This window comes from Oxyura jamaicensis, chromosome 6, assembly GCF_011077185.1.
Source record: "Oxyura jamaicensis isolate SHBP4307 breed ruddy duck chromosome 6, BPBGC_Ojam_1.0, whole genome shotgun sequence".
NCBI classification, from domain to species: Eukaryota; Metazoa; Chordata; class Aves; order Anseriformes; family Anatidae; genus Oxyura; species Oxyura jamaicensis.
The window spans coordinates 17,637,711-17,652,645 of NC_048898.1; the positions used below are offsets into that span (position 1 = coordinate 17,637,711).

A 14,935-nucleotide genomic window follows, 5' to 3' on the forward strand; every position below is an offset into this window, starting at 1 on the left:
TGATTATGCTTCCAGCTGCAGTGCTCAGCATATCCTGGGAACCATGCATTAGGACACAGGCCCTGCACCAGGGAGCCTTCCCCCCTGCCATGCCATGCCTGTTATAGCAGGAATTAAGCTTACAAATACTGGTTTCCTTTGCCAAAAGAAAAACAGGAGTCACACAGGGGCTACACGTGTCTTATTTTCATCAAAAGTGACAAAGATCACCCTACTGTGGCAGGCAATGTCCCAGTCTCTTGAATTCTTCAGCAGCTTATGAAGATAATTGGCTCCAGGAAGGTTAAAATATGGAGAAAAACTCTCAAACCAGGCAGCATACAGTCTGAAGGAGAACAGTGCTGCTTTTCCAGCACCCCCTGTAGATCTGCCAGTTGCTACTTGGGCAATTACAATACAGCTCTGAGCTGCAGAGAAACCTTTTAAAGGCCATTACTCAGGCTTGAAAAGCAGTAATTAGTTTGAGCTCCAACTAGCACTGGTAAGGTAAGTGGGCAGCTAGTGTGAAGTGACAGGTGGGTGCTGCCATCCCCGTGGGCTGCTTTCAAACCACTGACCACCTGTGGGTAGCAGCCAGAAAATAATAACATACCATTAATAACCCATAGGCTTGGTGTCCCACCTTTTGTCTGAGGAGTCCCAAGTGCCTGTCAGGACTTAATTAAACCTCGCAGCTGTAAGGAAGGTAAACATAGTTTTCCCAACTGCAAAATAATCTTGAGAACACAAAGGCACTTAGATGCCATTGTCAGCATTACTAAGAATCACTCAAAATTTGACAGTATTCAGATGTTCTGAGCATTAACACACACACCAGCTTAAGAATAATTGTTTTGAAAGGGACACACAGAATAAGGAACCCCATCTCCTCATTTCAAAGGTTTGTGTTTAAAATCCTAGTTGCCATGACTTACTCCTAGTTGTGCAGTGAATCTGTGTAGAACTTGAAAGGACACAAGTCCTGGCTTCCAGCATGAGCAGCCACTCATAGTTTGTTAAATTTTTGAATGCAGCACAGCCTTTTTACCTTCAGTTTTGGGGAATAGGAAAAAAAATCCAATTTTTGTACCACGATCTGCTTCTAGTCCCTTTCCCCAAAAAAGATTTTGCACATGTTAACCAAAGGTTAGACTGGTAAAGCATTATTTTTTTCTGAGTAAAGTCCCATGGGTACACAAGGTAACAGTGACAGCAAAATCCAGTCTACACTCTCTCACTGCTGCAGGTAATTTTCAGTGACAGAAGTGAGATCACTTTCTAAAGCTTTAAGTAAACAAGAGCTATTTTGCAGGAGAGGAGGGGAGACGACATCTTTTTTTAGCTGAGGTTTTTGGTAAACCAAGCTGCTGAGAATTTCCTGTGACAGTATGTGCTGAAATGCAAAATGGAATGGATTTGCTGAAAGCAGCAGCTAAGCAGGCCATTTGAAAGAAGCATTTCACCTTCCTCTCTGCACATATCAGAGCTGTTAATGTATTTGATGGCATTGTTAACACACCCACTTTTGATCCAGGAGGCTAAAGAAGAGCAGCTCAAGAGCTCCCTTTTGCACAGAGTACTTAGAAGCTGCCTGACTAACCCTGCCCCTGCCCCTCCAGCTGCTGGGGCTTCTATTAATTACTTTGAGATATTCATGTATGCCCATTTCCCAAACCCTAATCTTTATAGCAGCTTGCTGGCAAGATCACAAACTCCTGAATTTCACAAGGGAATCAGAGGAGAAGCAGTCAACACAGTTGGTCCTGCTGGTCCCACCAGTGGTGTTGGCACCAATGCTACTCCAGGGCCACATTCTACCTCTGTCAATAAACTCCTCATTGGCAACTAGAGTCTCCTTTTGTCAAAGAAATCAAATAATGTTATATGTGGAGAAAAAGAGTAAAAAAAATCAAATGAGAAACCATCACCACCTGCTATTTCCTGGGGGCATCCCAAGCTGGCACTGCTTTAAAAAGCATGTTTAAAGGAACCAACCATGCCCTCATTCAGTAGCAGGAGATTCCTAAATGCATTCCTAGAAGACTGAAGAGCTTTTATATCTGCACACACTGCACGACTCATACCTGATGCTGCACTTTTCAGTTGGAGGGCCCCACCAGTGGGTATGGCAAACATATGCCTTGATACAGAAGGACATCACTACAGAGTGATGGGTGAAGCCCTCAAGGTACCAAGGGCAACCCGAGCAAGTATCCCAAGCCACAGGTAGCTCGCCAGACCACCTCAGAGCTGTCAACCCCTCTGTTGGACTATAAGAATGGAGCAAGGCAGTGACCGCTGGTGCTCTAAGCCCCAAATCACTGGAGAAGAGATGGGCAGGAGCCTTGGGATGAACAATGAAGAACACCACGCTGCAAGGCATGCCAGGCTGTGCTTCTGTAAGTACCAGCAATAAACCAAAACCTGTTGACCGCTGTCAGCACATCCGGGCAGGAGTGACCCCATCTCTGCCTGGGCTCTCGGGGCAGCCCAGCTCCCTGCAGCCAGGGCTCCAGGCTCCACACACTGCCAGGTCATTCATCACACTGACATGATTTCCCCACCTATCCTTTAGCCAGGATGTATGGATGCACACGTGTGCATACATGTAAGTATGCATGAGTATGCATGTATATTTATGTAATCCCTCCTCACCAAAATCTAAAGTCAAAAAGAATCTGCAAAGTCCACTGAATCCATAGCCTTGCTCTTCTGTGCTAGATCTGTCCATGAAACACAGGCCTGTGATGCTCTTTATTTATACAGCAGAATGATGTCCAGTTATTTTCTTGTTTCCCGTTCAATGTTCTTCAGCTTTAGTTAATTTCACAGACCAGGGAACAGAGATTATCCTATTCTTCCACCAAATCTGGCTCAATAGGATTCTTTCCACCCTATTTCCCAGATGTACGTTTGATTTTCTAATGTTCACCCTGATACAATAATCCTTCAGCTTGCTCTGCTTTACATAGCCTCTTTTGAGTCCCTCGTCCTCCCCACAGCAGAGTTGGAAGGCAAGTAACTGAGCATCCCTGTTCTGAGCCAGCCCCTGCATGTTTCTCAGCCACACAGGCTAACAGAGGCTCTGTTGTGCTCTGCACCCATAGAAACGTACCAGCCAAGCGAGTAAAAGGCAGAGGATAGATTCGTAGTATACAATGTTAGCGCTATCAAAATACAGCTGGGCCTAAAGAGCCTATTCACAAGCTCTAGATCGTGCTCAAAAAGTAAATAAGGTGTCTCGAGCACAGCTGCCTTGAAAATGCAGCTTGGTAAAACAAGTTAAAAGGCCATCTTACAAAGTAGCATGGGATACTGAGTTTGTTCTCTTAGTGCCCTCCCACACCCAAAGAAAAATTGAATACAGTGAAGTTTAAATACCAAATCTTAAAAACTATTAAAAAGCCATAATGATATTTTGCCAAAAGCCAGAGGGTTGCAACTTATTTGCCCTAGCTGATAGAAAGTAGGGCTTATTTTAAGCCTGTTTTCAGGCATGAAAATCACCCAGGCAGACAAGCCCAGCACAAGGCTCCCTGCACCGCAACTGCCCCAGGAGAGCACCTGATGGCCCCCACTGCTGTAGCTCTATAACCCTTTCACCCGAAAGCAAAAGTGATGAAACATACATATGATAGGTACAGCATGGCTGGCCATGGGGCAGGGAAGAAAGATACCATCACCTCTGCTTGATCCTTGTGCTTCAAAGCTCCACTGTGGAAGGCCAAGTCTGAAGGTGGAAAGGAGCAAAGCAGCAGCACTCAACTGTTACGGAGTTGTTCCTCCAGGATAACAGAATAGACAACTGTAACTTGCCAGGCTCGCATGGAGAAACAGAGAGCTCCTAGTATCACAAGTGACCCTGGAGCAGCAGGCAGACAGCTGTGTGGCTCAGAGGCACAAACTCCCTGCTTCCTCCCAGGAAGAATCTATTCCTGACCCACATTTGACTTTATGAAAGCAGGAGATATCCTATGCTTCCTTACAAGATATGAGGAAGAGATGCATCTCTGCACACAGAGTTCTAAGGAAATTTTACTCTCCATTAACTTTGCTAGAGTTTGTTTCTTCATCATCTGCACTGTTCATAGTTTCTCTTGTTAGCAATCAATTTTATTATCAAATTTGAAAAGCGGTTATCCCTCCTACCAAATTTCAGAAGAGTTATGTTGAATTTAATATGCAGTAGCAAGTAGTTTTACAAAACTAGCAGTCTACCAGAGAACCTTTCCTTTGACTCCAAAAGGTGTGTGCAGGAAAGCAAAGCTAAGAATTTACATTAATGAAAAAGAGAAAGATGCTACCACAGCTGGTCAGCTTCCACCTCAGTCTGCTCAAACCATAACAGTGGAGACATCACTGTTGACCTTTTGGGGCAATACTTTTAAACAGATGCCACTGCAAACACTTCAGCTCATTTTGAAATCTCTGGCTCTCATGACAAATTTTTTAGCCTTGGGGTAACGTAAAAAACAAGCTCACACACACACAAAAAAAAAAAAAGTAGGGAGAGGGACAGTGCACTGTTGCTGCTAACAGGGAAATGGCATGACAATTTGTGACACCTTACCTTATCCCCTGGCTGTGGTCTCATCAGAGAGACTTGATCATAGCCGCGTCGAACCAAAGCCCATAGTGCATCAAGTTTGCCCTGAAATAAAAATCATATGACATGACCAAGAAAGCTTGGGATAACATCATAAAATTCAACTACAGCTGAGCTGATGCAGCCTTTCTGTATCAAACTGTATGAAAATTGGTCCTCTGCCTTTGTCCTGTGCATGCTGGAGAGCCAGAACAGAGACCTTGATATGGTAACACGTACCTTATATACACAGTGGGCCAAACTCACCCTGCTCAAAACTCACTGAGGATGACTAGCTTAATGTGAACAACACCTAACTGTACCCTCTTTATGGAGTTATGTTAACAACAGGCAGAACAACGGAAGTCTTCTGTACTGGATAAACAGTCACAAGACCTAGGCAGGCATTAAAATTCACAGGTACTTTCCAGCGAGTAAATTCAAGGACTGTTAAACCCATCTGTGAACCAACCACGGCAGTATGGGGAAGGGGGAACCTCATTCCTGCACCCACAAAGCACTGGTTTGGGACTCGGCCATGGGTTTCTGGGATGAGTGTTGTACGTTCCTGCTTCCATCAGCACGAGCCCTCCAGCTTCCTTAGCTGTAAGCTGAGATAACAGCTCTGGGGTTGTGTGAGGATACATACATTAGGGACAGGCAGACATCAGATACTATAATGACACAGGAGAGATGAGGATGAAAAAGCACGGAGAGACTGAGTGACTTACCCAAAATCAAACACTACATCTTGTGGCTGAACTAGAAGGGAATAGAGCTGAATCCCAACCCCAGGCCTTAGCCACATTGCAGCTGAAGCAAGGACAGGGCACTCTATCTGATCCTCCTTGTATGCTGCCGTGAAAGAGCATACAACTGGGACCTTTCCCAGAAGAGCTGGGATATCTGCTGTTGCAACCCAGTCTGTGCAAAAGTACCAAAAAGGGTTGAGACATGAGCAGGAGGATTTCTGCTCCTGCCTTACAATACACTCCATTCTTCCCCCCCCCCCCCCGCCAAAACTGTAGCAACACAGAGCCTGGGACAACACATTGTCCAAGTAGGCAAAAGTTGAGGAATACCTGCCACTTTTCTATATATAAGCTCTCCCAGCAACACCATAAGAAAGGCTGCACTATGGAGGCAGGATGTAGTAGCATGTAGGACATAAGACTTTGCCAAACCAAGGGGCAGGCTTGTTACCTTGATTGGAGTGTACCACTTCCGCTGAGAAGGTGGTTTTCTCACGTGAGGCTTTTTTGGCTTGGGTTCCCATGGCTCATACTCCTGCTCTGGCAGCTTAATAATAGCATTTTTGGGTTTCTCCAGTTTTGCGCCTTCCTCTGTTGATCCTTTGTCTCCCCACCGCACCTAAAGGCAGGAGAGCACATTTTAAGTACAGACATTTCCGTGGTTCTTCCCCTAAGCAGCTGTTTTTTGCAGATATTAATCTAGTTCCATCAAGTAATCCAAATACCTCCAGACACAAAGCCAGACTTATGTAGGCACACAATTGTCACTGTAATCAGAGATACGCATTTAAGAGTCAAATATTTTCTCGTGAAAGCAGCCTGAACTATCAGCATTTGCACCTTCTGGCAACAAAAGGTGCTGTGGGAAGATGCAACATCCAGGGCAGATTGACTCGCTTTCAAGTGAAATACAAAGCCCTGCTCTGCTAGGATACAGGTGTAATCCGCTTCCCGTTGACTCACCCAAGAAGCAGGCAGCAGCACTAGCTGAAGAAAGGCAGTCTTTATAAATAGCCTTAGGCTGATTAGTTCAAAAATGAAAAAAAGGGTCAGGGAGAAGGACTAGAATGCCTTCTTAAGACCAGCAGCCCTCAGACCTGTGTGTAGGTCCTGCTAAAAACATCTCTTCCAAATGCACAGCCACAAAAGGGGACAGTAACCTTATCCTCATGTACCGGAGACTACTTATTTCAAGCTAAAATTCTGCTTTTGTAGTCTGCTCAAATAGAAATGTTATCCCACATTCAAGGGCAACATGGGATCCATGGGGCTACTCAGCCTCAAGGATAAAAATTCTGAACAATATGGTTAAGGATATTAAGATGCATTACTTTTACTGCAGACTTTCATGGACTTGCTGAGAAACCACTGCTTTCATTCTATTAGCCCTAGTTTGGTCCAGAACCTCAGCTAGCTACATTAGCCCACCTCCCTTAGCTATCAACTAGATCTGGTAGGATTTTCTGGTGTGGCATCACTAGAAGTCATAATTACGGTCTTAGCAGATATGAGTGATAACTCCCTCAACTAGTTCTCTTGATTAGAAATATTAAATTGATTTCACTAACATTATGGTGATTTACAGGAGTTAGTAGCTGATCACAGCATTATCAAATGGCTCCCCAGAATTTATGTATCACAGGATAGCACAAGACATGTTTCTTTCACAGTAACGCTTCACCTCACTTTACACACGAAGACTGAATTGTGCATGAATCCTAGGGCAAGATTTGATTTATAGGCCAATTTCAACTCAGAGACTCAAGAGTGAAATTTTTCCCTGACAAGTTTTTGTGCATGCTCATTTTGTTAATGCTCAACTGAAAAAAAATCACTGTTGATAATTCCCAAAAGCAACTGCTTCCAGCCAGGAACAGTGTAGACAACATCCTCAAATACTACTTTTTTTTTTTTTTTTCCTCAAATATAAGACAACTTCTTTACTGTTAGGGTAACAGAGCACTGGATTAGGAATTGTGGAGTCTCCTTCTCTGGAGATATTCAAAACATGCCTAGAAGTGATCCTGTGCAATGTGTTCTAGGTGACCCTGCTTGAACAGGGGGGTTACACTAGATGATCTCTAGAGGTCCCTTCCAACCTGCGCAATTCTGTGATTCTGTGATTCAAAACCAGCATAACTCTGCAGCAGACAAGAGAACTGGAGCCAACTGCACTGACTGAAGGGTTAGATTCAGTAACTCAGAACTTCTTTTGGTGCTTGTCCCATTTCTTAACCTGCAAATTTTCTCCTGCTCATAATGCTAGATTCAATTAATTACTCATGCAAACGTGCCAGACTGATGTCTGATACTTGGATGTCAGGTTCAATCAGGTGGACAAGCTTTAATTAGATTTCAGCCTCTACTGCAATGAAGTAGGTGTGGGTTTTGTTTTTAAACACAAACACATTATTAAAGTTAAGCACATTCGTGCTGATTTTTACAAGAGCAAAGAAAAACCCAAATACCTCCATCCTCTTAATTCCACCAACACCTCGGCCTCCGTAATAAGATGCATCCACAGTTGGCCACTTTTTCTTTGGCAATCCATCTTCATCATCTGATTCCTGTGGGAAAGACGGGGAGATGTTACTGTTGTTCTCACATAAATGGGAAACAAATGAACATCCTATGGTCCAATCCTAGGATATCTGGCTTTGTGTGTTACACTTATTTGCTGACAAAAAACAAAAGTGTCTTGTCTCTGCAGCTGCAATTTTAACTGAGAACTGCCTATTCCTCTCTCCTCTTCAGGCAGCTTTTATTTAGTCAAATATGCATTGAGCTTCAAAATCACAACTGACTTTTAAGGGACGGCAAAGTGCAGATGAATTGTACATTATACTGCCTTGCCACTATGCTGTGCAGAAAATGCCACAATCAGCTAACCCAAAGAAATCGTTTATTAATTGTGCTTTTAGAACTTAATGTCACCTATCAGGAAAAAAGCTACTACTGTGAGATTTCTAACATGTGCATCAGGCCCTTTTCTCATGGCAGCTGTAACCAGTTGTTCTACGCTACTTGATTCTTTGCATAGTCTGGCTCAAGCTGTACAGTTTGGAGCCGGGACTGAGACTGGAGCACCTCCAAGTTTTCAGGAAGCTCAGATCCAGAGTTTTTGACCTGCATTTCTAAAGACTGCTGATTTTCTTCTGGAACGTGGGAGATTCTGAATCAGAGTTTTACTTGAGGTTCACTGTTCTGTTCTTGCTTAACTGAAAGCTGGCAAATATTTCTGGTTCAACAACTCTGGGAACACATCCCCAGCTCTATCATCTTGAGCTGTAGAAGTCACTGGGATTTCTCAGTCTCCCTGTCATTGCACCGGAATCAAGGTAGCTGAAAGTCACACCATAACACTTTCCCTGGCAGTCCCAAGAATACATATAATTGAGGGAGGGGCCCAGCAAGCCTTCTACAACACTACTTTTGTTCCTCAAAAAATAATAATAAAAAAAAATACACCTAATGCTGATATATAGATGTGAATGCTGCTGTTGGACTGGCCGTGCATAGCACTCAATTTTCATCAGTACAAGTATGGTTCTAGAAATACTGTGGAATTTTTATTTAAGTAATAATTTTAAAAATAAAATAAAATCAAGTGAAATCCAAGTACTAGAGAAAGACATTACTAGGTGACATTTTCTTGAAGTGGCCCTACATGTTTCTATTTTAATGTGAAAGGAATTGAGACTCCAAAAGCCAATAATGTCTTTTTAAAAGCATGTCATCGTTTTTGTTTATTCATATTTAACCCTTAGGTTATGCCTTGGAGAAAGCTATTTCCATTCAGTGACATCTGAACTCTCAGCTATAGTTAGTGGGTCAGTTCTTCCAACAAATTCTTCAGTATGGCCAGGCAAGACATTTCCATTACTGGTAAGGGATTTGGGGGTGTCCCCCTCAAGTCACAGAAATACACAAGGAAGTCATTGCGGGCATGTTTTGATGTTGTTTTGGAAAAGTATAATACACAAACCCATTTTGTGCCACATTAAAGACAGCAACCAGTGAACTACATCAGCAGTTTTAATTTGTTTCACTTCATTGGGAACTTGAGCACTACATAAGAAACACTGTCTCTTCCATAGGATCTAACAGATTTAAATTCTGTGTGTCTAACAACCCTTATTACTGGAAAGCCTGACAGTTACAGGACAGTTAATTATGGCTTATGCTATTATTGTCGATATAGAATTTATACTAAATATCTCCTATACCAAGCATGATTGTTGGTGCATATTCTCAAGTTAAACAGTCATAGTGCTGCTGCCCAGGACAAGCAACAGGATCACAGACAAGCAATGGTGGCCTTTTGCAACCTCAAAACAGCAGCTGTGGTTGTCTCCTGATATTCATGCCAAGTTACAGCAAATTAGCAGCAAACTGTAAGCTTCTCTTGTGGGTTAGGCAAGTATATTCCACCCTTTAACTGCCTGTGCCTAGGAAAAGAACAAAGGCTGGCATGAGCTTCCTCTGGAAATGCTTTTATTTCTTGCTATTACTTCCATCAAAACAGCAGAGTGAAACCTAAGCTGAGGTCAGGGCCTGTGTGTGTTACTGTACCAAAAAGAGCTCAGTTCAACCCTGCCTCCAACAGCTCATAACCTAAATAGAGAAGGGCCAAGTGTCCTGCCAAGGGTCAGGCTGCAGAAGAACCACAGCCAGAGGCCGGCTCCTGCTCACTCTCCTGTAAAGCCACAAGAATGTGGCTTTCACTGTCTTTTCTTTCAGCTGACAGGCTTTGCTCTTTACTTCCAAAGGGGCTAAACTCCTGCTGAGAACAGCAGCTCTGCTGGAGATGTTTTTGATGCTTGAGAAACAAAGATTTTCCTACACACACCTGTGTGATGCACAGCAGAAGGAACAAAATACAATATGAACTGTGGGTCTGTGGACTTCTGAGTTATGCACCTATTTTCTCTGTGGATGAAAATAATCTTGCTGTACTTATATAAGAGGCCAGAAGGCAGAAATAACTGCCCTGACCCAAGAGACTTCCTCTCTCAGCCTTCAGGGTGTCATTAAGACACCTCCAGGGCTGATGCTCCTGGGCAGCACGATGCACTACAGTGGCTGCAGACAGTGTGACAGCTCAGAAATAGCACACTTACAGGCTCCGGAGGTGGTGGTGGAGGTGGCTCCTTGATCACCTGGAATATACAAACAACAGGAGAAATCCGAGTTAATAGTAGGACTCATCCATCCCAGTGCTACGCCCTCTCTGCTTTCATGCTTGTGTCATAGATGGATTGCCCTGTTCCATTCCCTCACATTCTATTCTTTTATTAGCCTCTACCTTTTCAGCAGACAAAGTTAATGCAGATGAGAAGCTAAAGTCATCAGATTGAACTATGCAATTAGTGAAGTAGCCTATTAAGTAATTCATAAAACAGCTCCACATCCTGGTAGTTCTGCCTTAAAATGTCGTGTGATTACCAAGCTGGTGCAAAATATTCATTCAGAATCTGCAGCTCCTATTCATAAAAGGAAAGCCTAGCTCTAGTGTTTAATAGCAGAGCTTATGTACATATTAGATCAGTTCCATTATGTTCTTCTGCAGCAGGTGCCAAAGCTTGTTTTACAGAAGCATAGACCCCTGCAGAAACTTGGGCCAAGCTCAGGCAACAGCAGGAAAAGGAACTGAAGCCTCTTGAAGCTCTTACATGCTGTTTATTTGGCTACTCCTATGTATTTCATTTGCTATCCTCTTCTGCAAACACTGCACTTGACCCTGCAAGTGTTACTCCTGTGAAAAACCTCAAGGGAATGATGATTACGCACTGCACACAGCACCACAAACAGCAGACTATCATTACTCACACTGATATCAACATTCATGCTGCAGCACCACGACCACCACGTGTTGTAAAGAGACCAGGCTTCCAGCCCTGCCTGGTGCTTACTGGCCCCTGTGAAATGCCCACAACTTTCAGCTCCACACACATTAAACTCTGACTTGCATGTTTAACAAATAATGTGAAAGCAATTCCAATTTACAGGTGATTCAAAAAAGTGTGCAGAGAAATTGCATCATGTAACTTTCATGGTATCTAGGCATCGTTTCACCCAAATGCATGCGATCTAGACAGCTGGTCTATTTTTGGAACAGCAGTGTGGGCATTTGTACCCTATATTATTCTGACTGTAGGTAAGATTAGACATTGTGATGCACAATGGAATGCATTACAGAATTCATAAAACTATAGAGTCAAGCTACTTGGTCCATTACTACATGAAGAAACTAGAACTCCAAACTCTTGTGATCGTTTTAGCTATAAGACAAAAAAAACGGAAATCAAGTAAAAATAAGTAAATCTGTACTTACCACTGTGCAGCAAAGAGGCCAGAACCACCAAAGAAGAGCCAGAGCCAGCAGCAGAAAGAGAATCAGCAGAGCAATGAAAAGGATGGTTCCAGTCAGCTGCAAAAAAAAGATCATTACTTCGGAGTTATCCCCATATACCACAAAATGAGGCTGAAGCCCAGAAGTTACACAGATTTGGCAAAATGAGCTAGGTTTCCCTCACTACAAGTCTCATTTAGGCAGTGCAATATGTCACTGTTATCATAAGGGTCTCATCAGGATTTAGTGTGACAAATGTGTATTTGAAATCACGCTTCAGGGAAGCACCTCCTGTTTGTGGTATGTTTATCTGCAATGTATATATACATTTACGGTATGCCTATAGCTCAGTAGACTCAAGGGAACTAAAATTGTACACAAATCATTCCCAAATCTGTGCTGACAGGTCCCTTAATACTGTCAGAAGGACATTTCAAACTACATGGCCAGGCTCAGGTAATCTTCCATCGCTAGAGATGCAGAATATACTAACGTTGATATGCAAAGAATGGCAATATTGGAGTTAGGAGCTTATAGGTAACTTAACATGTCAACATCATACAACAGAACAAAACTTACTATCTCAGCCTCAACAGCTCCCACGCCTGCCTCCTGCCTCTTGACTCAAACAGCACACAACCCCAGCCTGAGGACTTAGACAAACTAGTCACTAACGCTGCTGGTTCTTGGTAAGCTTCTTGGGACTGCTTTGAATTTTAATAACATGCTGTGAGCTTAACCATTCCTCTTTCTTATATTCTGTCTACCACTCCACAGGTGGGAGTCTGGGGAGATAGTTAGGGGACTACATTCAAAACTGATGTCAAGTTTTCTCTAAAGAGTCTGGAATTTAAAAAGAAAAAAAGTGTTAACACTTGAAATTAGCTTTTCCTGTGGAAATCCTGTTCTGAGTGCAAACAGTCCATCACTTCATGACAAGATGTGCTGACCGAGTATTGCTCTGATGACTACAGGAAAGCAGGTCTTCGATGTACTGCTTGGCTCCTGCAGAACATACAGAGCACATGGCTTTTGGGAAATTAAACATTTGATGCAGATGAGCAGTGGCATTGTGAGACATGCAGTTTCCTTTGACTACAATGGGCTCTGGGATAAGGTTAATATTAGTTCTGGTGATCCAAAACTGTGAAAAGAAACCTCTTCAATGGTAAACTGAGCTTAGGAGGTTTAATTCACCAGCAACAGGGATACCAGAAAACAAACAGAAGCAAACTGGACAACAGCCTGGGACTGGGAAATAAAAAGAGCTTGAAGAAAGATCTGTGCATAAGGCTAAGGGAATGTGAGATGGCTAGAGAGAAAGCTTTAAGATGCTTTGAAACAAGGATAGGTGGAAGGATAAATAGGAAAAAAAAAAAAAAAAAGCAAGTCCCAAGGAAGATGCATGGAGGTTAAGGTCCATGAGATTTACCTTGTTAAATCTGAAAACTACTTGCTGAATTCCCATGACAAGACAACTCAAACTCATGCTTAACCCCTTCTTTCAACAGGGCTTCCCTTCATTGTTCCCAGTTGATTTGTTTCCCTCCCAGACAGCAAAAAGGCTGAGGGTGGAAAAGAAAGTACCAGCTGATAAGTTTTGCAAAGCCTGGGTTGGATCCTGAGCAGCTGACTTGGGTGATACCTACTCTTCCTCAGGCCAAATCCTAGATCTGTCAGGACTGGCATGTTAAGACATGACTAACCCATCCAGAGCTCCTACATCATGCTTGGGCATGGGCCCCAGTATCCCATAACTCTAGCACTGCATCACCATCCCTCCACTGCTCTGCAACTTCTTGTCACAGATACAACAAACCAATCTGTTCTGGGATACACTACATAGCTCACATAATTTGTTAGGTCAGGGAGCAGGAGAAGACCAAGGTGGAATGCCAGGTGTCCTGCCCGAAGGAGTCCTGTTGGAAGACACTACCCAGCTGCAGCTCAGTGCTGCCGTACCCCTCTGGCCCACCCTCGGCCCCAAACAGCACTAACACATATGGGAAACTGACACCTGGGAGGCATCAACTCCCAGTGAAGCCAGTTCACTGAGAAAACAGTGATTAAAATCAAGTATAACTTTTAAGAAGCATTTTTGCACTCCTTACAACAAATCCAAGAACGGCACCGATGCAGCACATGAGCCACAGAGACGTGCATACCACTGCTACTGTTACTCCAAACACACATTGCCTCCTTGTCCTGTTCCCAGGCATTGCTTTTCCCATGCTAAGTACTCATATAAATCACCAAGACATTTGCCAGCAGCAGCTCGGGAGCTGCTGGCAGCCAGAAGCTAGAGAGTCCACTTTCAGTGATCAAATATACAAAGCATTGTGGTGAGGCTGGACTTTGAAAAAGGAAATAGCAGACTTCATGCAGCTGAACAGAGATGAGCACAGGGATTGCACAGAGGCTTTAGGAGTAAAGTCAAGAGAAGATACTTACTGTACAGAAAGGACAGAAGCGCCAGCTGGGGAGGAGAGTCGAGCAGGCCAGCTGACTGTTGCTCATAGAAAAGGGAGCAGGAGAGGAAAGGAAATGGAGGGAGTCTCTAAAACAATAAGAGTGAAAGGCATGAGATTAGGACCAAGTTGGAAAGCAAACTACCAGCCTCCATGCTTATGGAATGCAACTGGAATATGATCTTTTCTGCACCACATGAGAATCAGGCCCCTTGCCTCCTTCACGTTCAATCTGCAGGAGCTGGGCAAAAATGTGAGATTGACAGGACTGGAGATTGGAGTTCTTTCTCTATCCTACAGCTACTGAGAGGAAAGCTTCCTCCAATCGCATTCTGGCCTGAAGGGACGCCAGTTAGGACTAAGACTTCAGCCTCCATCAGAAAAATTACATATGGGTAACTAAATGCGCCAGTTAACACTTGTGTTTCACTGCAGACTCAAAAGGCTTCATGGTACCTGGGGTAGAAGGGAGTAAAGCGTGGAAATATAAAAGCCTTAATGTAGAAAATTTGGAGGAAAGATTGTAAATATATATATATATATAAATATAAAAGGCAAAGCTGCAAAATCATCTCTGCTCCTCAGGCTCTGCATCCTGACACCCTGGGCTGTTCCAGCAATCTGCTGTAAAATTTCCCAGCTGCATTGCTGAAAACATCAGAAAATCAAGTCTGCGAGCTCCAGTTGCTGTTCCCATTCCTGTCTTTCTACTCTGCAGCTGTCAGAAAGGCCAACAATGATTACAAACCAATATGACAGCATTTGGTGTAGGCTATAAAAGTCCTTTTGACACTAACAG

General features: G+C 43.4%; 1 protein-coding gene across 2 annotated transcripts in view; it reads right to left on the reverse strand.

Moving 5' to 3' along the window:
* ANTXRL (ANTXR like) overlaps nucleotides 1–14,935 on the reverse strand; it is a 55,250-nt gene that overhangs the window by 15,466 nt on the left and 24,849 nt on the right. For both annotated transcript variants that reach the window (XM_035330007.1, XM_035330008.1), the window contains exons 13-17: nucleotides 11,651–11,746; nucleotides 10,437–10,475; nucleotides 7,785–7,883; nucleotides 5,768–5,935; nucleotides 4,550–4,630 (exon numbers count right to left, since the gene is read on the reverse strand). In XM_035330007.1, coding sequence (XP_035185898.1) covers nucleotides 4,550–4,630; nucleotides 5,768–5,935; nucleotides 7,785–7,883; nucleotides 10,437–10,475; nucleotides 11,651–11,746 — 483 coding nt within the window. The remainder of the gene's footprint in view (nucleotides 1–4,549; nucleotides 4,631–5,767; nucleotides 5,936–7,784; nucleotides 7,884–10,436; nucleotides 10,476–11,650; nucleotides 11,747–14,935) is intronic.